Source organism: Tursiops truncatus, chromosome 12 (genome assembly GCF_011762595.2).
Source record: "Tursiops truncatus isolate mTurTru1 chromosome 12, mTurTru1.mat.Y, whole genome shotgun sequence".
Lineage (NCBI taxonomy): Eukaryota > Metazoa > Chordata > Mammalia > Artiodactyla > Delphinidae > Tursiops > Tursiops truncatus.
Genome location: NC_047045.1, coordinates 75787218 through 75812428, shown reverse-complemented (window position 1 = coordinate 75812428; position 25211 = coordinate 75787218). Strand labels below are relative to the sequence as shown.

The window sequence follows — 25211 nt, the reverse complement described above, 5'->3', positions numbered from 1 at the left end:
TGGCTTTTACCTACAACGTGGATTGAAGGGAGGCCACGGTGGCAGGAAGGAGGCCAGTGTGGCAGCAGTTGGAGGCAAGGCGACAGATGAAGAGAGTTAGACCAGAATGTAGAAGCGGAGAGAAGAGCACAGAACGTACCGTGATGGGGGTGCTCACAGGATCAGCGCAGAGCAGATGTGGTGGTAAAGAAATGGAGGGACGAAGGGTGACGCGTAGGACCATCTGGGTGGATGGTGGTCACATTAACTGAGACAGGAAAAGTGTGAGAGAAACGGGGTTTGAGAAGTAGAAAACATCAAGAGTTCTGGTCTGTCCGTGTATGACAACACTGCTTTTGCCCTTGGTTAAGCTTATTCCAAAAAACGTATCATCATTCTGTCCAGCTGTGGGGCATTTTAACTTCAACACCTTTCTGTACATAGGATTAACTTTCTTCAGTCTGTGGTCGCTGAACACCAGCAATTTGATGAACTGCTGCTTTCCTTTTCTGTCTGGATTAAGCTGTTCCTCAGTGAATTACAGATGACTTCTGAGATAAGCATAATGGACCATCAAGCGGCTCGTACCCGACACAAGGTGAAGTGCATTCTTTTAAGACTGAAGAATTTATTTGTAAGAGAGAGCTCTTGAATTATAAAGGGATGCGACATTAAAAAAAAACACTTGACAGCAATTTAACTTCTTATTAATATGCAAATGTTTAAATAATTGAGCATATGGGTCCAGGCAATGTGTTATACAGACAAACAGATAAAGCTACTTCAGATAAAACAGGCAACCACCTTAAGACCCTGTTCCTTCAAAGGGGAGCAAATGATTTGTAGGGTGAAGTGATAAGAACGTTCCTTTTTTTAGCTTCGTTTGCTTTGTTCCAATGCTGAAAACTCCTACTGAATTCCAATGCTTTAATGGTAGAGTTTTTCTGAATTACTCTTTAGCCTGAAAGTTATTTAAAATTTACGATTTATTTTCCTTATTTATAATTTATACATAATATCTATCCAGGCATCAAAAAATAAAACATTTAAAAAATCAGATACTGACCATCAAGCATTGGGATAGTCGGAGATAAGCTACGTAGTAAGCTTGTAACAATATTTACTAATGAAACACTTAATATTTATTGAGTGCTGACTCTGCGCTGGGTTTGCTAATTAGTTTTACCCAAAGGAAAAGTACTTCCTCATATATTCCTGTTAGGAGTCAGGGATGCTGTCTTACTTAATGACTTACATTTCAAAGGGATGGCTCCCCCGTCCTTGAGAAAGATATTCTGAGTTGTAAAGCTGGACAGAGGTTTTAAAAAGCTTCACACCGCAAAGGGGCAGACAGTGGATTTGTAAATTTTCTAACGTAAATGCTCAAAGAAGCCCTCAAAAGTTTAGGAGTCAAGCTGAGGAGAAGATTTAGGCCACTGTGGTCAAGATCAAGACAGATGATGATTTGTCTTTAATGGGAACCATGCTGAGATCGTTGGCAAATCTCTGCTGGATTTTAAGCCAGATTTATTGACAGCTAGCCGAATTTCCTATACAACAGGCTCACCCTGGTTAATCTACATCTGTTTAAAAAGAAGGCAGCTAAAACTTGTGCAGGTTTCTACCTGCCTTATTCACTACCTCTGAACAGGTGTTAATGTTCATCTGTTGCTTACACTCCTTCCCTACAAACTGTTAAAATTAGCTCTAATATATACATAAATATTGTAATTTGTATATAAATAAATTATTATAATATGTAAAATTTAAATGTATGTATTATATATAATAGAGCTTAGCTCTAATATATAACTACTATAATTTGTATATAAATATATTACTATAATATTTACAATGTAAATATTTAACATGCCTTATATATAATAGAGCTAATTCCATATATTAATAATTCTAAATTAAAATTAATTCTAAAATAGAACTAATTCTATATATATTTTAGTTATATTGTAGGCATATGTATAGTTAAAATAAATCAAATATTTGGAAGATTTTAAAAGATATATACATATATGTATAATGTATGTATACACACACATATGTATATAATTATATATATCTATAATTTCTTTTAACTATTTCTATCCACAAAGAAATTATTTTCCATGGAATGAATTAGTTCCAAATGAGAGTTATGCTTTACGTGAAATATGTAGATAAAGCAAAACAAAAGAAATTTAAAAACTGTTTCTACAGGGTTTGCCATAGTTGACCTTTATGCCGTCCATTGCATTTAAAATGTATCTTGACATCACAAATCCTGACGATATCTGTGTCGGTAAAACAGTGTATCTGGGGAGTCAATAACTAACTCTCTCCTCTTCCAGGACCATGCAGCAGAAGTAGAGAGCAAAAAGGGAGAATTGCAGAGTCTGCAGGGTCACCTAGCGAAGCTGGGTGCTCTGGGCCGCGCTGAGGACCTTCACCTCCTCCAGGGGAAAGCGGAGGACTGCTACCAGCTGTTTGAGGAGGCCAGCCAGGTCGTGGAGAGGCGGGAGCTTGCCCTCTCCCACTTGGCAGAATTCCTGCAGGGCCATGCCTCTCTGTCAGAGGTTCTCCACCGGCTGAGGCAAACAGTGGAAGCAACCCACAGTATGAATAAGAAACAGTCTGACTTATTAGAAAGGGACCTCAAGGATGCTATCCGAGATGTGAAAGCATTAGAAGCTACTGCCATCAGTCTTGATGGCCTTCTTACCAAAGCCCAATACCATCTCAAAAGTGGAAGTTCTGAGCAGAGGACTTCCTGCAGAACTACAGCTGATCATCTCTGCTTTGAATTAGAGAGGATCCAGAACCTTCTGGGAACCAAGCAGAGTGAGGCAGACGCCCTGGCAGTATTGAAGAAAGCCTTCCAAGAGCAGAAAGAGGAGTTGCTGAAAAGCATTGAGGACATCGAAGAAAGGACTGACAGAGAGCAGCTGAAAGAACTAACCCGCCAAGCGCTTCAACAGAGGTGAATGGAAACTGCGTGGAAGCTGGTTGTCTCGTGTACTTTTTATTTGGTCTGGAATGAACTCTTGTGCAAAACTATAATAGTACCAGATTTAGCTACTTATTTTAAAAATATTTTGAGGGGACTTCCCTGGCGGTCCAGCGATTAGGACTCTGTACTTCCACTGCAGGGGCACGGGTTCGATCCCTGGTCGGGGAACTGAGATCCCGCATGCCTCGTGGCCAAAAAAAAAATACTTTGAGGATAAAATTAGTGACTATTTTAGCACTTAAGAAGTACTAAAATTTCCTTGTTTTCCTTAAGGACTTTCCTAAGAGGTATATATAAGCCACTCTTATTTACCATAGAGTATATTGATCATATCATCTATTTTTAAGCAGTTTTTAACTGATAGAAGAAGGGACTCGTCTTCTGTAACAAGAATGAAAGGCAGAGGAGAAAGAAAGTGAAGTGGATTTGTATTTCTGGTGGTAAAATATGAGGTAATTTTTCCCGGTGGCTTCTAGCCTCTCAGAAAGGACTGGAGTGAGGTCCTTAGTTGAGAGTGAGTGACAGGAAGTTGTGGGGAGAAAACGTAGGGAAAAATGGGGATGAAGCCTCTGGTGCTTGGTAAGTGATAAGCTGCCATTTGAGATTTGTATTCATTCACTTGAAGGGGAACCAAACAGCCTGGCAAAGCGGTTCTCCCCCACTACTTTTACCTGTTTGCTTAGAGGTGTGGAGCATGCAGAGAAGTGGGTTTAAGCAAAGTCGGGGTTTTGTCAGGTGAGATTAACAGAGAAGCTAGGGGGTCAAAGTTATGTTTCCGCAGTAAATTTGAGAAGTAATTTTTTACTATAGCGGTCTTTTCAACCTTCTTTTTCCTTCTCAGTAGAACTTCTCCCCACTCATCTTCTCAGCATTGCTTTCTCTTGCATTTTTCAGGGGGCAAAGAAACAGCAGAAATGCATTCATGCTAAGGTGCCCGTAATTGATAAAGATTATATTGACCCTGCCACAGTCATTGCCATTTGCTTCCTTTTAACCAGAATCAAACATCAAGCTAAGGCTTTGGTTAGGTGATAATGACTCCTGAGGTTATCTGCCTCATGGGCAATAAGCTATCTGACTAGCTTAGCAATAAATTTACAAAAGGGAATAAAATTTGGGAAGGAAAAAGGGCCTCCAGAGTAAGGGTAGAAGGACGAGCGAAGTGTGGCAAAGGAGCAAATGGCTCAGCCAGGAAATGAGCGGTAGGGTTGGTGCTGCACGGCCCTTCCTCGCAGGCTCGGTTCCAGCAGACCAGGAGATCCTAAAATTGCTGGAGGAGGCCTGGGTTGGGCTCGAGAGCCACGTCAGTACCCACAACACTGAACTCACCAAGGTTGCGCAGAGGCTACGGAAAATGTTGCTTGGAATCTATTGATCATTAAATCCCAGTCATACCATACTCATGTGTTACTGGGTGACCTTGAGCAAATCACCTCTCTTCTTATAAAATGGAGCTATTTTGATCATGCCTGCTCCTAGCCGCTTTGCTTTGGGAATTAAATGGGATAATGCATATAGTCAGCACTATACCAGAATGCAAGAACTACAAGAGTCAGTGGCTGCCTCTCTGTGACCACTTTTTTTACAAATACTCAAATATTAATATATTAAGGACCAAAAAAACCCATGATCATTTTCTAGTGGTAATCTTTTCAAAAAGTAGGTAAAGTTTTATTTTTAAATATTACTATTAATATGAGTCGAACTTCATGGCACAGAAGAATTTCTTTTTTTTTATTTCTTTTTTATTTCTTTTTATTTTTGGCTGTGTTGGGTCTTCGTTGCTGTGCGTGGGCTTCCTCTGGTTTCGGGGAGCGGGGGCTCCTCTTCGTGGTGGTGCACGGGCTTCTCATTGCGGTGGCTTCTCATTGCGGAGCCTTCTAGGCACGCAGGCTTCAGTAGTTGTGGCGCGCGGGCTCAGTAGTTGTGGTTCGCGGGCTCTAGAGCACAGGCTCAGTAGTTGTAGTGCACAGGCTTAGTTGCTCTGTGGCATGTGGGATCTTCCCAGACCAGGGCTTGAACCCGTGTCCCCTGCATTGGCAGGCAGATTCTTAACCACTGCGCCAGCAGGGAAGTCCCCAGAAGAATTTCTTACCAATGACCTTTCAATAAGTACTCACCTACTTTACCTCCAATGTTGGCCCTAGTCAAAATTCTTATACCACCAAAGCAAAATAGAAAGAGAATACAAACTTAATAGCAGTTTGAAGGTGAATAGTAAGAATGACTTAAAATGTTTTTAAGGTACAGTCTGAATTATGCAAAGGTAACTTTAAAAACATCTTTATCCATTGATATACATGAATTGCTCTGTTAAAAGCTTTTCTAGCTACCAATATGCATGCTTTATGGAAAGGAAATACTAGTTCACTACCTTTAGTAAATTAATGATAAAATAACATTTTAATTTGCAGGTTGAGAGTTTTCAATCAGTTAGAAGATGAATTGAATTCTCATGAGCATGAACTATGTTGGCTGAAAGACAAAGCTAAGCAAATTGCTCAGAAAGATGTAGTCTTTGCACCTGAAGTCGACAGGGAGATAAACCGCTTAGAGGTTACCTGGGATGACACCAAAAAACTAATTCATGAAAAGTAAGTAAAAAACTTCTCAGTTTTTGTTTTTAACTTTCTACTTAATTTATGACATTGGGCCATTGCCTGTTGATTTGCGTTGGTGTGATCAGGAGTTTAATATCTTTTGCCAACTTAGGTATTCTGTGTCTGTTTAGTAACATTAAAAATTTAGTCCTACAGAACTTTGTTGAGGAAGTTGTCTTGAGATAACAATTACATACAAAATTTGATGCTTAAAATCCAGAGTTGTCAACAGTTACAAAGTGCCACCAGGAGAGTCTTAACCCCTGATTTTCTTTTTCATTTTGTTGTATTTGTTTGTAATTGAGGTGTGTTTTACATATGGTAAAATTCATCCTTTTAAGTGTATACCCTTAAACTGTAGAAGTTTAAGAAACTCATGCAGTTGTGTAAATATCACAACTATCAAATTTCACAGTAACAGTTCTACCACCTGAAAAAATTCCCTTATGTCTCATTGTCATCAATCCCTCCCCTCACTCCCAATCCCTGGCATCCGTTGATCATTTTTCTGTCTCTGTAGTATCATCTTTTTCAGAATCACACATAAATGGATTCTTTTCGGTCTGGACAATTGTAAATAAAGCATATCTAAACACTCATGTTCATTTTTTGGTGTATACGTAAGTTTTTACTGCACTTGGTTAAAAACCTTCTTTTACTTAGCTCAATGCACATTGTGATGTGTATCCACAGAGTCCAATCTAGTTTTATAGCTGAATGACATTCCGTTTACTAGGTGTACCACAGTTGATCCATTCACCAACTAATGGATATTTGAGATCTTTCCAGTTTGGCCGACTACAAATAAAGCATCTGTAACATTCATATTTAATTTTTATGTATACATAAGCATCCTATAACATAAGCATTTTATGTATACATGAGCATCTGTAACATGCATATTTAATTTTTTATGTATACATGTATACGATGTATATACACTGTATATACATATTATATACTGTAGACTATTAATATAGGCTTTTAAAAATGTAACCATATTGCAAAAACTCCATTCCATGTTATTAAATATTCTCCTAAATTGTCATTTGTTATAGGTTGCACAGTATTCAATCATAAGAATGTATCACAATTTATTCACTTAGTGGCCTATTTTTAACATTTGGGTTATTTCTAAGTTTTCTCCTATTACAAATAATGGTGTGAAGGATATAATTTTACCCAAATCTTAGTGCACACCTCTTTCTTTTGAAAAATTCCTGGATGAAGAATTGTTTGCTCAAAGGCATTTTACTCTTATGAACAAAAACTCTCTTATATTTTGACGATTCTTGGGGGATTCATATTTAATGAAAATTTGTGTTCTTAAAATGGAAAAGAAAATCTCATATGTACTTTAATTTTTTAAAAAAATAAATTTATTTATTTATTTATTTTTGGCTGCTTTGGGTCTTTGTTGCTGTGCGTGGGCTTTCTCTAGTTGCGGTGAGCAGGGGCTATTCTTCGCTGTGGTGCGCGGGCTTCTCATTGCAGTGGCTTTTCCTGTTGCAGAGCACAGGCTCTAGGCGCATGGACTTCAGTAGTTGAGGCACGTGGGCTTCAGTAGTCGTGGCACATGGGCTCAGTAGTTGTGGCTTGCGGGCTTAGTTATTCCGTGGCATGTGGGATCTTCCCGGACCAGGGCTCGAACCCATGTCCCCTGCATTGGTAGGCGGATTCTTAACCACTGCACCACCAGGGAAGTCCCTGTACTTTAATTATTGAGCAGTAGTATTTGTTTGTTTTGGTTTTTGGGTTTTTTTGGGAGGAGTGGGTTTCCTTCCCCTCAACTCACATACTATGAAGTAATTAAATCACAGATAATTTTTTTAAAAATTTAACAGATTTTGTTTTAATGACTAGGTGGATTCTTCATTCATGGAGAACATTTTGGACATTAGGATTAAGTCAGATTGGCCAGAATGCTTTTGACATCAATAGGTGGAAATAGGTTTTCCCTTGATTTCAGCATTTATCAGAGTACACTTATGTAGTTATATATCAAGTCCGATCGTGGGGGAACTCTTCCCTATCCTGATATGTGGCAATAAATGATGTATTTTCTTAATCATTACAGCCAGGGTCTATGCTGTGGACTTATTGACTTAATGAGAGAGTATCAGAATTTGAAGTCAGCTGTAACCAAAGTCCTAGAAAATGCCAGCAATGTGATTGTAACCAGAACTACTGTGAAAGATCAGGAGGACCTTAAGTGGGCTTTAGCAAAGGTAATAATTGAAGACGTATTTATTTTATTAGACTTTGTTAGTAGATTTGTTTTTATGCATAATGCATTCCCTATAAAACTCTTGTCAGTATATGTAGATATAGGTAATTCATGCTGACAAGCTCAACTTTTTTTTTTAGGAATACTTATATTCTGGGATTCTAGCAATTCGAGAAAATTATATATATCTATATATCTGTATAGCTCATTATTACCAGTGGTTTCTGCATAAGGTCAACCATGAATTAAATTTCTTAGAGGCAAAGGGTTATAAATTCTTGACATATCTCTGGTTGTTCTATTAATTAAGGAAACATTTATGTCCATAGCATGCAACTGCCCAGCAGGAAATGTGTCATAAACAGAAGGAATTGGATGATTTTACCAATAAAGGAAAACAGTTGTCGTCTGAGCTGAAAAAAATTCACAGCGGTGATTTCGTCTTGGTGAAAACAGACATGGAAAGCACTGTGGACAAATGGCTGGATGTAAGCTCACCACCTGGGATTCTATGAATAGTTTATATATTCACATTTCTCAGTCACATTTTTGGGCAAGAATTATTCAGGAATGTGACTTCCTTTTTTAACTTTTAATGCTAAATTCAAAATGATACTCTAAAAAAAATAGTGTTCACATACAATTTAGAAATAGTTTAAAATTATTTGCTTTATTTTGGTAAATTGGCAGATTTTCTAGAATTTCATTTGATAGCTTCAATCCTTACATATTTATAACTCTAAATGTTTTTCTTTTCTAAACCTTGGGATCATGGATAAAATAGAAGAATAATTTATAGACATCTTCCAGAATGTTAAACAATAATGGATAACAATTTAAAGTAATAAGACTGTAATTGCGCATTGAAAAGCACTGGACTTGTAGTTTACGTCCTTGGCTTTTAGTTCTTGCTCTGTCATTTGCTAGCTATGTGCCCATACGACAGGTCACTCGATCTCTCTGGAACTGTACATCTCAATCCATACATATTTTACATTGTTTTCCAGCTCATAATTCCTGTGATTCTGTCGCTCCCCTATTATCAATATTTAGGTTCAGAAGTTTAACCTATAGTGGATTCCCTTACTTAAGCTAAATTACTGAAGTTAGATATTGATGGTTGCATATTATAATCAAATAATTTGGGGACTTCAGAGAACCTTATCTGCCTCCACTTTTAAAATGGTATTCTTATTATGGGAAGATTGTTAAACAGTAATACTAATAATACTTTAAACATGCAGAGTAGCTTGTTCTCCTGTGCATTTACTTATTCTATAAATATGTCCAAGTCTAATTATGCACATTTTTATATCTCAGCATTACAAATAAAAGGGCTTATTGTGTCATTTTCAAAAATATATACAGTACTGCCCTAGCTGGACTCCTATCCCGTAAAATTAAACCTTAGAGTGAGTTATATTATAGCAGACTGCAACAGACCTGTTATTGTTTTCCAACTTACAGATGAAAATCAAAATTCAATCAACCCTCCTAATGACAGAAATACTTTATGTAATGGTTAGCATTTACTTGAGCCAGGAGCGCTAATTCAATTATAATAATTTTTGTAAAACTTTGTTTTCCAGTCAGAATATGAAGGAAGCATTGACATATTTAATACTTCGGTGGCCAAAGAGCATCTGAAAGCCTCAGATTTAATCATGTGGCCTCTCTTTTCTATCCCAGATATCAGAGAAAATTGAGGAAAACATGGACAGGCTGAGAGTAGGCCTGTCCATTTGGGATGATGTACTTACAAGTAAAGATGAGATCGACGGGTGGACAAACAGTTCTGTCCCACAGCTGACCAAAAGCGTCAGCAACCTGAATAACAGCCTCAAAGCAGAAGAATTCCTGAAAGAATTTGAGGTAAAATGCCTTTACCTTCATATGTGAGCTTGTGGTACATCATTGACCAGCGTATAAAAAATTGTGTCTTTTTTTTTTTAAAGCTCATTCTTCCTTTCAAGACACATACTATACTCAATATTTTGTAATGACCTATAAGGGAAAAGAATCTGGAAAAAATAGATATTTGTGTATAACTGAATCACTTTGCTGTGCACTTGAAACTAACACAATGTTGTAAATCAACTATACTCCAATTTAAAAAAAAGAAAGAAGGAAAACAAACCACTGGAAAAAAAAAAGTAAAGTTCATTCTTCCTTTCAAGACACATTATTAGTGTAATAAAACTCTTTACTGTCTTTTGCTGTTTACTTGAAAGTTGATTCAGCTATGGATAAGAGGGATGTTTTCTTTTTTGCATTTTTATCATTTCTTAGTTGGGGCTCTTAAAGTATTAGTAGAAAAGTAAAGATTCATAAAATCTACAATTTGTTCCATTCGAGATTATGCCACCTTCCTATCGGAAAACCAAATCGAAAATGTTTGTAATCTAATGATATTTAGTATCTGTTTTTTCTCCATTCAAACAAAATGTTTGCTGAGTACTTACCACGGGTCCTGAACATTTAAGTTAGGTGCTGGATTCTTCCACTGCCTTTGCAGAAGTGGAAGAAAACTGGAGATTGGAGGGTCACAGATTTCCATGGAAAGTGGGCTTTTAAAGTTCTAGTGGCCAATTTATTTTAAATTCTTCTTTTAAACTCCCATTTCTTGCATTCATTTATTCATCTGCTCATCAGATTCCCAATGAGCACCTAAAATGTGGCAGGCACTGTTTTGGGCACTGAGAATTTAATAGTGAAACAGACAAAGTCACTACCCTTACGGTATTTACATTATTTACATTACAATATATATCATATGTAAAATGTCAAGCGGTAATTGGGCTATGATGAAAAATGAAGTAGGGTAAGGGGAAATAGAGTGACCAGAGGTAACCTGTTTCACAAAGCAGGGGACTGACTGTGCCCTTGGTGAGGGAAGAGACTGTTCACATTCTGTGCTCCAGGGCCCAGTGCTGGGCCTGGCACACATATGGAACGTGACAGACACATGAAAGATGACTGCAGTCTGAATAAAATGTTGTTGAATCATCTGCATTGCCTAAGTTATCAGCTGTATTTACCCAAAGAACATTCTATGGGTTGTTCCTATTTCTAAGAGCAAACCTAAGTAGAGGGAATTATCCAGACCAAAAGTACAGTCAAGAGAGGGATCCCACAGTCTCTTTAGTTGTTACCTTTGATGTTAAATTAACATAACAGCTCAAACAGTGGTGTGTACTGGAGTACAGCTTGCACCAGCTCACAAAAGTCACTACGTTTTCAGGAATTTTGTGAGCCAGGGATAAACACAACCATTATTAAAAATTATTAAAAATTAAATTGTAAATAACTGTACCATTAAGTTGTATTAAAAATGAAAGTAATGAATTCCCCAAACTTATCATTTCCTAATTATTATTTGACCATTACTGTTATCTGGCTCTTGAGTTATTGACACTTATTATATCCATATGATGGAAATACTATAGAACGTGTACACATGTATGGTGCTTCCAACTCCATGTTCTGTGACATCAAGCTGTAGCTCAAAATGGTGGTAAATGGGGGCTTCCCTGGTGGCGCAGTGGTTGAGAGTCCGCCTGCCGAGGCAGGGGACATGGCTCGTGCCCCGGTCTGGGAAGATCCCACATGCCGCGGAGCGGCTGGGCCCGTGAGCCATGGCCGCTGAGCCTGCGCGTCCGGAGCCTGTGCTCCGCAACGGGAGAGGCCACAACAGTGAGAGGCCCGCAAACCGCAAAAAAAAAAAAAAAAAAAATGGTGGTAAATGCTATACAGATCAGGGCCAGCTGTTCAACCAGCCTGGAGGATACTCCTACTACTGACCTCTGGGATCCAGGGAGCCAGTGGGCCTCAGCCACGTTCATTATGTCCAGGTTCAGTCACTCACAGAGATGGGTTTTTTATGCTATGCTCTGTGATGCACCAGCTAGTAAAATCAGTGAGCTGGATTCAGCCTTGTGCCCAACAGTGTCGTGGCTGCTGCAGTGCGGGAAATGAAGTTTAGGTGCATAGGGGTGATTCCTTAATTTCCCAGGCTGCTTCTGGGGAAGGCCAGTGGGCCTGGCAGGCAATTCATTAATCCTTACTGGGCAAGTAAATCACTTTCTAGATTGAAGGCATCAGGAGGTTTGTTAGTGTCTACAAAGCACCAAAAGACCACATTTAAGTTGAGAGGGAAACTTTATTAAAATGTTCCTTCCTGGAGCAGCCACAGGGCACAGGGAGATCAGCTCAGTGCTTTGTAACCACCTAGACGGGAGGGATAGGGAGGGTGGGAGGGAGACGCAAGAGGAAGGGGATATGGGGGTATGTGTAGCAGATTCACTTTGTTATACAGCAGCAACTAACACACCATTGTAAAGCAATTGTATTCCAATAAAGATGTAAAAAAAAAAAAAGTTCCTTCATGGGCCCAGATAACTAATGAAGTTTCCAAGCATCCAATTTGTTCCATAATGATTCTTTGATTATTCTTTCTTCTTCTTGTGTTAGTGTTGGTGCCAAAAAAAAAAACCAGACAACAAAAGAAGACAAAAGTCAAAATGTTAGATGTCAATTTCCTAATTAACCTGATTTCTATTTAACCACCCTTTAAATTTCTATTTGAAATATTTCTTCTATATTACATATAGTCTACAGTAATTAAGAGGCACTCCTGTTGTGTATTTGTTTTGAAATGCTTTCTCAAGACTTTAATGCTGCCTTAGTAGCCAATGATATTAATGCTAATAGATAAACGACAGTTAGTCTGTTGAAAATTCCCGCTGACTCAAGACTTTCGGTTAATGTTTAATTTTTTCCAGGAGCATTTTTTCCCAATAAAAGAGGGTGGGAAGAAAGAAAGTTCTGCATACTTCCTCACATTCCCAGTGAAAGTTAATGGTGACATTTTTCCACGTTCACAAATAATGAGAGTCCTCAGAAAATGAAGCAGAGTTTTGGTTTTAGTTTTTTGTTTTGTTTCATTTTTTTTACCCTGGGTTAAAGTTGGGGCTTTTTGACAGAGTTAATGCTTGAAATTATTGAATGCCAAGTATAACATGTCATTGTTTTGATTAGTTATGTTTTTCCCCTTTGGCTTTTATTTTGCAGTCTGAAGTTAAAAAGAGAGCATTAAGATTAGAAGAACTTCATTCCAAAGTTAATGATCTTAAAGAATTAACTAAAAATCCAGAAACACCACCGGATCTTCAGGTAAGCACTCAACAAGTTTGTAATAACTCTATATACTATACACTCTCAAAAAAGTGTATATATGTGTCCATATATATATACACACACACTTTGTGTATTTATTTACAAAGTACATGTATATGTATATGTGCGTGTATATTCTTATTGTTATCATTGTAATTCCAAGCAAGCACGTAGACGTTATCAGATATGGGGGTTAAAATATTAACATTTTTAGAATTCCTTGTGCTAGTATTAATAGCTTATTTCCAACTCAAATAGTATAGTAAGATTAGTTCCTTTTTTCCTTACTAAATTTTGGAAGTGGTAGCATCCAACTTGCCTCATGGACCATTTTAAGCCTACACAGAGACAGAAACCACATGTATGAATATTGATATTCTTATTGACATTTTTCTAATCCACTTACTGAATAATGGCATTTGAGGGATCACGACCCCACATCTCCCTTCAAGGCCCTTTAGATGGCGCACGTCCACAGGCACCAGGAGACAGGCCAGGCAGGCCAGGTCTGACCAGGCAAACCGGGCTGCTTCAGTGAGGGAGCCTGGGAGCAGCCAGCCCCGGGCTTGGGGCCAAGGGTTCTAACTCATTACTTTAAGCTCTCTATTTGTTGCTGCCCTCTTCTTCTCTCTTCCTGTTTCTTCCTTATCTACTGTTTCTTGCTAACAAGTCAATTTTGTTTGATCGCCTATACTTTTCCTCTGACCCAAGGCTGTGTATCCCTCAGTTAGTGTCATTGGTGGCTGATGTACTTGTGCCAGAAGGTTAGAAGTTTCACCTGAAGCAAGAATAGGCAAAAGGGAGGCTGAGCATGTACAGAACTGAAAAGGAGAGCTTGTGCTTGTCAGGGGCATGAACGGGTAGCAGCTGGACTTGCCAGAGTGAAGATGGAGGCAGGGTTTTGAGAGGGAGCTTCTGTTGTTCTCTGGTTTCTCTCTTACACACACACCCCTACCCATACTCAGGGAGGAAGTATGGGGGTGCCTGCATCTTACCTCAAAATGAGAAGGATTTTGACGGTACTGTCTAGAGAGCATGGCATATGCCCCCTGCAGCTGGCAGACACAGGAGTCTAGTATCTAACTCCCACCACGTAAGACCTTAAGGGTGAGAGACAGGCTGGCTGACGGCTGATGTATTTGCCAAAGGAGAAATGATTGTTTTGAGTGGCCTGCATCGCAGAGTCATCTGGGATGAAATGCCAGCCTGTGACCTCTGGCCCAGAAATGAATTATGAAAGGAAAGGAGGAGGAGAGCATTACTTGTGTGCATCTCAGGGTACCTAAGAAGGCTTTCTGGGGGATGAACAGGCCTCGACAGCTAGGAGTTAAAGAGATGTACAAAGTCAGCGAGTAGAAAGAATGTGAAGAAAGACCAGAAAAGGCACTTGGCCTCTTTCTCCACCGGTGGCTTCCTGTTTGCAGCTGGTCTGAGCTGAGGATAGGAAAAAACATCTTAGCTTTCAGTTCAAAGTTTTGATTATTAAATGGGACTAGATGTTCTAACTGAGGAATTGAAACTGCTTTGCAGTTGATCAGGATTATAAGTCCTTTTATTATTATGCGTGGGGCTAGAGAAGTTCAGGGCCCTCCCAAAATCAATCATGCAGGGAGGAGAGAAGAACTAGCCTCACCGAATATTTTAAATAGACAAAAATGACGTTTCTCCATTATAAAATCCCCAAGTGGTGCTTGTCCAAAGTAGCGACTACTTCAGGGCGAAAAGTGTATATTTCCCGGGAGAATGAAGAGCAGGTTTTTGGTCCCCAGCTTGGTTACTCCGTGGGAGTCGAGCTCTGCTTTGGAAATGGAATCTCGTGGATTCCCTGGAACCTCAGTCAAAGCTTCCACTTTAAAAAGTCCAGTGTTAACGGTAATCCTCACTCTTTCCATTTTCCCATTACGTAAGGTATTTGGCAACTTGTACCCACTGACTTTCCTTCTTAGAAAAGTTGAATTAGCATCCATGGTTAGGCTTCTGCGATTTTTACAGTTAAGCTGCACGTGAACGAATCCTACTGAACGAGTGCTCTGGTCTTCACAGATTTTAATGAAATCTTACTTTATGTTTTAGTTTATAGAAGCCGACTTAAGGCAGAAACTGGAGCATGCCAAAGAAATTGCCGAAGAGGCAAAAGGAACCTTGAAAGAGTTCACCTCTCAGAGTGCACAAGTGGAGAAGTTTATTAATGACATTGCAACCTGGCTGACAAAACTAGAAGAATCGTTGATGAACTGTGCCCAAACTGAGACTTGTGAAGGACTGAAAAAAGTGAAGGTAAGTCATAAACTATCACTAAGTGTTGACATTTCAATACTAATACTAATTCTCCTGTTTTTCGGTGACTATAATAAAAATGTAACCTCTGTTATCAACTACCCATGTTAACACCAAACCAACTAATTCATGATATAGGAGACAGCAAAGCAAATAACAGATGGAGAACCGCATGCAGGTGGTAAGAAACCAAAGACAAATATTCTAAAAACAGAAAGCATGCATTGCTATAGGACCTACTCACAGGTTGTACTTGTTAAGATTTTTTTAATAAAAAGGTGGGAGCCTATAGAAGAACTGTTTGAATTTCTACACATTTTCAAACTTGAATGCTTAGTAGTTTTTCATCACTTAATTACTTTTATTGGTCAGCATGACTGCTTTCATCCTGAGAGGGAGATATATATATATATATATATATATATATATTTTTTTTTTTCAGTACGCGGGCCTCTCACTGCTGTGGCCTCTCCCGCTGCGGAGCACAGGCTCCGGACGCGCATGCTCAGCGGCCATGGCTCATGGGCCCCAGCCGCTCTGCAGCACGTGGGATCTTCCCAGACCGGGGCACAAACCCGTGTCCCCTGCCTCGGCAGGCGGACTCTCAACCACTGCGCCACCAGGGAAGCCCCGAGGGATATATTTTTAAAAAATGGTTGAGAAAACAACATACGTGTCCTGTGCTCTTTTAGCATATTTTCTTACTGTACTTGAGACTAAGGACGTACGCTTTTAAAATTAACTACCGGTGCTTTTGATGTGGCCTGTGATCCTGAAACAAAGCCCAAGTAGCCCATGGAAGATGTGAACATAGGAGGGTGACTCCATTAATATAATAGCTTCTACTCCACTAACTAAACCCAAGATCCTGGGCTGGAATCCACAAAGACCTTTTCAATTTGCTTGAAATCCTAAACTATAACCCCAATCCTAGCTACCTCTCAACAGTGTTTGCCGTTGTTCCCAAGGAGAACTGGGCAAAATTCTGAAAGAATCAACACAGATCTATCACAAATACTCAAAAAAAAAAAAAAAAGTCCGACAAAAGTATATACATTATTGAGTGGATTTCAACAACATCACTTTCCAAAAAACATTCCAGAGTGGAGTGTATGGAATATTTCTCTTGAATGTGATGAATATCCTTCACGGCATATTTTTATTCTGTAGGAAATACAAAAAGAACTTCAAAGTCAGAAAAGCAACATCAGTGCCACCCAAGAAAATCTCAATAGCTTGTGCCGCAAGTACCATTCAGTGGAGCTGGAGAGCCTGGGCAGTGCGGTGACGGGGCTGATGAAGAGACATGAGGCTGTGAGCCAGTCCTGCTGCAAGACACAGGCCAGCCTTCAGGATTCTCTGGAAGAACACTTCAGTGGTGAGCTCTGACAGGTCTCAGCTTGAATAGTTTGTTTACAAGACACGGTCCAAACCAAATGCTGCCTAGAAACTGCCAGAAAACTTTCCACGAGAGTCGCGTTTTAAATTTGTGTGTGTGGTAAGATTTGAGCAATCAGTTTGTTGTGGTTGGGCTCTCACCATACGCAGAATTCTTCCTTTTTCTCCTTAAGAGAGTAGGAGTCCGCCATCTTGAGGAATCTGAACTCCATCTGGATCTTCTGTGTAGAGCTCATTTATGTGGAAAATGAGTCCCACTGCTATGATGAAGTGAGACGATAAACTTGGATCTTAGGAGAGGCTGTGAAACAGCAGCCTTGTAGTTCAGGAAATTGCTGGTCATATGTCCCTGACTCGGCCTCCCACACAGTTGTGCCTCTGCTCTGGTGTGAATGTAAGATGCTCTAAGTCAGCGTGGTGGGCTGAGGAGATGGTTCTTCCCTTTGCCATAGGAATGGCTTTAACGCCTCTAGAGCATTGCTCAATCTGACATAATCAGGCAATTATCTTTCTTTACCGAAAGAAACACAATGGGAAATCAAACATGTCAGAAATACGAATTTCTTTTCAGTCTTATATCTGAGATAATTTCTCAATTCTACCATGAACAGTCATGATTATAGATCATACTGTATTATATTCTATATTATTATCGTTGTTGTTTTCTTTCTGGAATATTTGTTGTAAGGCAAGATGCAATGGGCTGAAGGCCAGAATTAATTCATCGCGGTCATCCTGGAAGCTCTTTCAATGTTTTGGATGTATTTCTTATTTTCGTTACTTTCCAAAGAGTCTATGCAGGAATTTCAAGAGTGGTTTTCTGGAATAAAGGCAGCGGCAAAGGAATCATCAGATAGAACCGGGGACAGCAAAGTTCTGGAGGCAAAGCTCCATGATCTTCAGGTATGCAACCTGGCACTGCCTTTCCTTCTTCCCTAAACTGCACTCAAGTGCCTTCAAGTCAGACCTAAATCATCTATTTCCCCAAACTTTATTTTCTTCAAATTTTTCTTCTTCCCTAACAGAATGAGGTTTCTTGACTTGAAAGGAGATAGTTAATATATGAAAAGTAAGTTGAGAAAATGTTAGAATTTCTAGATCCCTTTCCTCTCTTTTTTAGCCTGTTGATCATTCTTTGGAATTCATTCAGAACTAAACCTGATTTCAGTTTTTATAGCAGTAAAAGCATAAATAATTGTATTTCTTTAACATCATTATCATGAAGGAGTTTTAAGAAAGAAGACATGGCTTGTGTAATTTTAATAACCTATCATCTAAATTTGGAGCTACGATATATTCAAATAAAAGCAATAGATATTATAGATTTTATAGGTGTTACAGACAATGAAAAATGTATAAATTCTGGTAAGGGAAGGCCATTGTGATGCAGAGGTAAGAATGATTGACAGGAGCCTAGGTTCAAATTGAGTTTTGGCCAGGTTTTTCAAGCGACTGATCTGAGCAAAGCACTGTGTTAAGTCTTATAAAAATAGTTTTAGAAAGTTAATGAGGAGCGTGAGGATTTTGTGGCCTAATGGGTGATGGCAATCATGTAGATAACTCATTAGCAGTCAGGGTAGGAAGAGCATTATAATACAGGAAGTGGAAGAGCATTATAATACAGGAAGCGGAAGAGCATTATAATACAGGAAGTGGAAGAGCATTATAATACAGGAAGCGCAAGAGCATTATAATACAGGAAGCGGTTTTGCAGGAGGCTTGGTGAATTCAGATGTGGAGTTGTCCCCTTTGAGACTTGAGATGCAGTGGAATTCCACGAAGAAAAGTCTGAGTGACGATCACAAATGCCACCGTGGAGCTCAGTGGAGAGGCAGGGGTGGCACAGCAGTCCTGGGCTTCTTGTGCTCTGTTGAAGCCACGCGCATATGCATATGATCTTCCAAGGAAGAGGTGCACACCAAGAAAATAAGGGATCTGAAGACAGGGGGTCAGACAAGGAGGAGGGGTGGAGACAGGTAACCATGTGAGGAGGTGGAGCCTGGACCAGATTGGGATGTTGGGAATGGGAAGAGACTGAGCACAGACCTTGATGAGAGCATCATCCTTTCCAGCTCGATGCTGCTCGCAGTTGGTCCTCAGTGGTTCCAGTGACTGCCTGGCACTGTCCTCTGTTCTGAGTCTTGATTATAGCCAATTGTATACATCATTCTCACTCCAGCCTTGTCAAAGGCCTCTTCCTTTGGGCTCTGTTTTTCTTCTCTTGCTCCACTTTCTCAGGTCAGAACTGTAATTAATGCTCCCATGCAGCAGGGTCTTTGAATAATAGCAAATATTTTCTATTACCTTTATTTCCCGAAACAGAACCTTTTGGACTCTGTCAGCGATGGGCAGAGCAAGCTTGATGCAGTGACTCGAGAAGGGCAGACTTTGTATGCACATTTGCCTAAACAAATTGTCAGTAGCATTCAGGAGCAAATTACAAAGGCTAATGAAGAGTTTCAAGCATTTCTGAAACAATGCCTTAAAGACAAACAGGCTCTTCAAGACTGTGCTTTGGAACTTGGGAGGTAGGTTGTTTTGACAAGTGTAGACTTCATCATGCACAGAATATATTTTCAGGATTTAAAGACCCATTGGGAATAAACAAAAAATATTTGAAACTGTGAGTTTAAATTATAATAAGTTTTGACCTTAAGTACATGTTCATACTAGGACAATAATTGATTGCTCAAACTCTGATGGCATCATTTGGCTTTATTTTCTATATAGATAAAGAAAGGAATTATATTCATTAATAATTTTTAATGACATAAATGCATGTATTTTTTTGTCTGTTTGGCTAAATCGAGATGTTAGAGTTTTGATACCCAGGTTTTAGATTACCCAGGTCCTTTCCTGTGTCTCCTTCTGCTGGGTTGGAATTATGGTGGAAAACACTTACTGTATTTCTCTGAATCAAGATTCCAGTCAGGAAGCTATGTCAACATGGGTGAATATAAAATTAGAAAGAAAAAAATTTTCTACTGCTAGGAAAAGAAAGATGTCAGTATAATCAAAATGCCTTTTTGGTTGGCGAGTAATGTGCCTGACTCTTGCCAAGGTTTCTTAGAGAATTTACATTGTTTTCAAAACTTAAGAGCCCTAGAGCTCTTGTGCCACATTCAAATCCCCAGAAGGTACAAAGACACAGAGATGACTTTCCCTTCTTCTCCCAGGGCTTCCACTGCCCCATTTATCCACTGGCCCCAATTCAGGGTCTTTGTAGTAAGACACAAACTTGAGTGCCCACTGACATGGGAATGTTATCTTGTTGGTAATTATCAGCTATAATTACCAAGGAAATCAACTCAGCAAGATGAGGTGCTTCTTTTTTTTTTGCTTGTATCTCAAGAGAAATGTCCAGAATTTGTCATTTTGTTACTGAAATAAGGGATAATTTAATTGGCTTATTGTCGAGTTTTCTTCTCTACTTGAAAATTCATGAGATCTTAATTGCCATAGACACTGTGACCTCAGATATTGGAATTTATTTACTATAATGAGGATATTAAAATTTCTCTAAGGTGTGTTTGTTTTCTTTAGCTTTGAAGATCAACACAGAAAACTGAATGTTTGGATCCATGAAATGGATGAAAGATTAAGTACAGAAGACTTAGGAGAGAGTAAGCAACATATTCCTGAGAAGAAAAACGAAGTCCATAAAATTGAAATGTTTCTGGGAGAACTGCTGGCTGCAAGGTAGGGTGCAGAAGTGGAATAGATTCTTTCCCTACTAACAAGTGTTTGTTTGTTTGGTTGGTTGGGTATTTGGGTTGGTTGTTGGCTCGTTAGTTGGTTAGTTGGTGGTGGTTATGTTTCTATCCCCCAATGTGTGGCATACAAATGATTGTGCAGTGTTTCTGTGGCAGTGTGGTGATCTGGAGAGAGCATCGGGTTGGAGGTAAGGAGCTGGTTTCCATCCCAGTGACATCTCCCTTTGCTCAACAAATTGGACAGGTCACTCATTTCCTATATTTCTTGATATTAGCTTTTAAGCATTGTGATAATAATAATGATAATAATAAAAATATATTTTCCTCTCGGGGGTTATTATAAGGATATAAGGTGATTATAAAGATACCCTTCATTTACAGAAATAAATGAGACCCCAATTTCCATATATTCTTCACACACATCAGCCTGCAGCACCATTTCCAATCCACCCCATCCTCGTAATATTCTTAGGAAAGCAAAAGTTGTATGGTCATGAAGTCTGGCTGTCCTAGAGGTTCGTTTTCTCCACTGCAATATTTGTCTCCTTATTGCTTGCCAACTGAGCAAATGTTTCTGACTCCTTCTCAGGCAGAGTTCTCTGGCCTATGCTTTGGACTCCACCACTTTCATGGCTTTGCTCCCTCAATTTACACTCCAGCCCTGGCATTTTCAGTTGCTTCATTGGAACTCTTGCATTGGAAGATAGAACACTTTCCACTAGGGGAGGGCAGCTTGAGCCAAAACTCTTTTAACTGTCTCACTGTCGTCTTGCAGAGCAGATACACTTTGAGCAGCAGAAGGCTGGTATCCAGCCTGCTTGATCAACCAAATCAGCAGCCATGATCAACTGAGTAAAATTTGCCTAATTCAGATCATACTCATTCCGTTTCCTCTGAATCCTCTTTTTGGTCAAGCATGCTAAGTATTCCTTGTCTTGAAAAAGCAAGCATACGAACAAGTATACAAACAGAACCCATACTGACAGCTGTTGTTGGTGTGATAGTTTGATGACTATTATAAAATTTCCCTGGAATGTTTTGGTGCCAACTCTGTGAGCCTTTACCATGGGGTAAACACTTTGTTGATTTTGTTACTGAACTCAGGTTAGGCTTCTCATCACTCAAGAATCCAATACTGAGAGACAAGTGTTGGGTGAAAGGAAAGATGGCTTTATTGAGGAAGCTGGCAATCCTGGGGAGAAGGTAAACTCATGTCCCAAAGAACCAACTCCCCATTGCCGATCAGAGGGCAAGAGCTTTTAAAGGAAAGCTTCAAGGGTGCGCAAACAGAGACTATGTGCAAAACAGTACAGTTAGCTTCTAGAATCATCTTGAAACTGATCATGCAGTAAGTAGTCTGGTCAGTGTCATACTGATTATTTTAAGCACAGTTAATTTTCAATTCCAGGGTCGGTTTGTTACAATTTCCTTGAGGCCAGTGTCTGGAATTGTGCAAAGCCACAGATTCAGTCCTGCTCAAGAGGGAGCAGCTTATGTCATGGCTACAACCTGGTCACCATGCAGTTAGCTTTTTTCCCTCTGGTGGAGGTTTTAGTATCTGCAAAACACCTCAGGAATGTGCATCAGACACTTACGTATCTTCAGGGAGGAACTAAAGATTCTGTGACTCTACTGTCCTAATCGTTAACTGTTTGAGCCTGCTCCTTTGTGACTCAAGGAGGCCTGGGAGACTACAGCTTTCCTATGAACAAAGAGACAGGGGACCCAGAAGGGCTTTTTTACCTGGGAGGGCCCCACAAGGTCCTGCTCAGTTTCAATTTAATAAACCCCAACCCAATGGTGAGTATCTCAAGGCCAGAGACCATCAGGTCTTTATCATCTTTATCTAGTATAGTGCCAACAATAGAAAATATTTGCTGAATTAACAGAATAATAGCATTATTCTAACTCTATAACTTCCTGAAAATTATACTGCACTTTATTTACTTTTTAAATCTTGACTCTTGTTTAGGTACAGTATTACATGGCCAGACCTACTTCTCTCCTCCTTTCAAACATTTGAAATGACTTTACATATTCTTCCTGAGCTATTACTCTCTGATATTCCAAGACCAGATGTTAAGAGTCCTTAGGTGTATTTGCTCCCAGCTTCTTTAGCGCTGGGTGCTTCTCAGGATGATCCTAATGTGCTCTGCTGGTCTCCCAGCTTCTCCAGCTGAGTCATCTGACTTCTTTCACTTGCTTGCCACTTGCTCCCCCCTAGTCCTTTGGATTTTTTTGGTCATAATATTTTCCAGTACTTTGCATATCTTGGGGGGATGTCGTGTATTTTTCAAAAGAACACCAAACTTGAGAATCATTGAATTTTTATCATCCATTAAGCAGTTCTCCTCATGGTAACAAGTGATATCTGTCATCTTGAATTATTATTTAACTCACATCTTTGCTTAAGCCACTTTCATGTCTCACCTTCATGTCTCAAGCAGATTGCAAGTAAAAGAGATGTATTTTAAAGAATATGTAATGTTGTATAAGTCTTATGTATCTCACAGAGGCCCATAGGATGCTGTCTACATACATAGTAGGAAAAAAAAAAAAAAGACAATGTAGGCGATGGGCTTCCTATTCTTTTTCTGGCATTCACAACAGTTTGCGTTATGTCATCTGTACTCTCCCTTCTGGTATCCCAGGCATTTCCTGATAGATGTGCTGATTGGAATTCAGACATCCATGAAACAAGATGAAGCCTACCCAGCCACACATGATAATGTTTTCCCTTGACCTAATTAACATAACCCCAAACTGAGATGAGAAAAGTTCCCAAGATACAACAAAGGAACCCATAAGTATTCATAAGATGGCCTTTTGAAAGAAACTTTTTTTTTGGCATTTTATCTCTGCCAGACATCATGCTGGGTCCTGGGATATGAGATGAATGTAACAGCCTTGGCTTCTAGAAGGTGAAAGCCTTGTGGATTGAGACAGAGTGTATGAGGTGAGAGAGTAAGACAGGCAGAGGGCACCCAGAAGAGGAGTCATCATGATGCTTCCTGGGGATGTGATAACTGCACTGAGATTTGAAGGGCCAATCAGAGAAGAAGCAGAAGAGTTTTAACGAAGCAGGAGTCTCCGTGTGTATACAATAGATACATAGCGTTTGGGGAATTTCAGGGAGCTGTTTATGGTTAGAGCATTAGCTAGGAATGGAGAAAAGTTAGAGATCGGCTAGAAGAGGCAGGCCTGGGCCATTTCCTGAAGTGAATCCCTAACAATACAGTGGGCTGGCATCTAGGCATAACACAGAGTGAATCAAACCCCCCATGTGAATTGACTACATTCAGAGAAACCACAGGGAACGAGGTAGCCAGCCCTCTGAGGGCCCCCAGCATCCTCACCGAAAGGCATGTCAGCTGTGAGCTCTTGTCTGGTCACTGCTCTAATGTCAACAATCAGTTATCACTCCCCTGTGCTCCAGAATGTCAGAATTAAATTTTTGTTTGTTTGTTTTCTTTAGAGAGTCTCTTGACAAGCTTTCCCAGAGAGGGCAGCTTCTCAGTGAAGAAGGCCATGGCGCTGGGAAAGAAGCCCGCCTGTGCTCCCAGCTCCTCACTAACTATCAGAACTTACTCCGAAGGACCAAGGAGAAGCTCCGGAGCTGCCAGATGGCCTTGCAGGAGCACGAGGCCCTGGAGGAAGCGCTGCAGAGCATGTGGTCCTGCGTGAAAGATATGCAAGACAGACTGGCCTGTGCGGAGAGCACCGTGGGGGGCAGAGACGCCTTGGAGAGACAGCTGTCACAAGTGCAGGTGCGCGGGGCGCCGGCCCGACACGGCTGCCTTCGGAAGACTTTGAGTAGATTCGCAGATGTTTCAGTTGGGTCCTCGTTGTTCTGTGAGCCTCCACGTGAGGAGTATGTAGGCAGAATGGAGAAACTGGGCAAAAAGGATTTGGAGGGATCATTTTTCTCTTTTGTAAAGGAACATTTTTGTTCAAATAGCTTTAAAATAATTTTTGCGGTTTTTTAGTAAACATTTAGCAAACATTATGGAAAAGCTACTCTACTCTAAGCACTATGCAAGTTGATAGGAATATAGAAACAAAAATTAGTCCTTGCTTTCTAGGAGTTCACAGTTAGTGGGAGACACCAACCTGTAAATTGTTACTTGTAGTGCAGCCTGTATGTAGGGGCCATGACTGAAGTACGAAAGAGGCTACCAACCCAGCCTGCAGTCAGCGAAGGTGAGCTTGCAAAGCAGAAATGAGCCAGGCAGTGAAAACGGGACTGTTAAGTTTTTGACAGGTGTATCTTCATTTTCAGAATGACTTCTTATTTCTCTGATGCAAAATTCAGTAAAGTTCCATTTCTAGGCTAGTGGCCTAGAGTTTTCCAAGAACTTAATCGGAGTTCATCTCTGATTCCCAGACTCCCGGACATCTAATATTTAAGTAAGGTGTTACAGTGCAGTAGGGCACAGAGTTTGACATTGTTGTTGTTTTTTCATTTTAAGATGAGTAAGGTGTGCCCTACCTTGATTCTCATGGGAAACATGGCCGTTTTTCAAAACATCAGAAGGTTTTAGTAATCCTGCTGACAAGTGTTCATTCTTCCTTCATAGGATATTCTCCTGATGAAAGGTGAAGGGGAAGTTAAACTGAATATGGCCATTGGCAAAGGGGAACAGGCCTTGAGAAGTAGCAACAAGGAAGGTCAGAAGGTAATCGAGACTCAGCTACAGACGCTTAAAGATGTGTGGGCTGACATCATGAGCTCCTCCGTCCGTGCTCAGAGGTACAGAGCCTATTTTTAGTGTTTCTTTGCCTGACTCAAACCCAGTGGCTTAGTAAAATGATGGTGCACGCTGAGGGTGTCCTGCAGG

The 25211-nt window shown here is 39.9% G+C and overlaps 1 protein-coding gene across 1 annotated transcript in view; it reads left to right on the top strand.

Moving 5' to 3' along the window:
- The window catches only part of SYNE1 (spectrin repeat containing nuclear envelope protein 1), a 457027-nt gene that overhangs the window by 184163 nt on the left and 247653 nt on the right, over nucleotides 1-25211 (top strand). Inside the window, exons 37-50 of the mRNA XM_073789748.1 lie at nucleotides 424-577; nucleotides 2325-2953; nucleotides 5398-5577; nucleotides 7661-7811; nucleotides 8140-8298; nucleotides 9500-9682; nucleotides 12881-12982; nucleotides 15059-15262; nucleotides 16433-16640; nucleotides 17451-17563; nucleotides 18983-19188; nucleotides 20204-20359; nucleotides 23849-24140; nucleotides 24951-25123. Coding sequence (XP_073645849.1) covers nucleotides 424-577; nucleotides 2325-2953; nucleotides 5398-5577; nucleotides 7661-7811; nucleotides 8140-8298; nucleotides 9500-9682; nucleotides 12881-12982; nucleotides 15059-15262; nucleotides 16433-16640; nucleotides 17451-17563; nucleotides 18983-19188; nucleotides 20204-20359; nucleotides 23849-24140; nucleotides 24951-25123 — 2910 coding nt within the window. The remainder of the gene's footprint in view (nucleotides 1-423; nucleotides 578-2324; nucleotides 2954-5397; nucleotides 5578-7660; nucleotides 7812-8139; nucleotides 8299-9499; nucleotides 9683-12880; nucleotides 12983-15058; nucleotides 15263-16432; nucleotides 16641-17450; nucleotides 17564-18982; nucleotides 19189-20203; nucleotides 20360-23848; nucleotides 24141-24950; nucleotides 25124-25211) is intronic.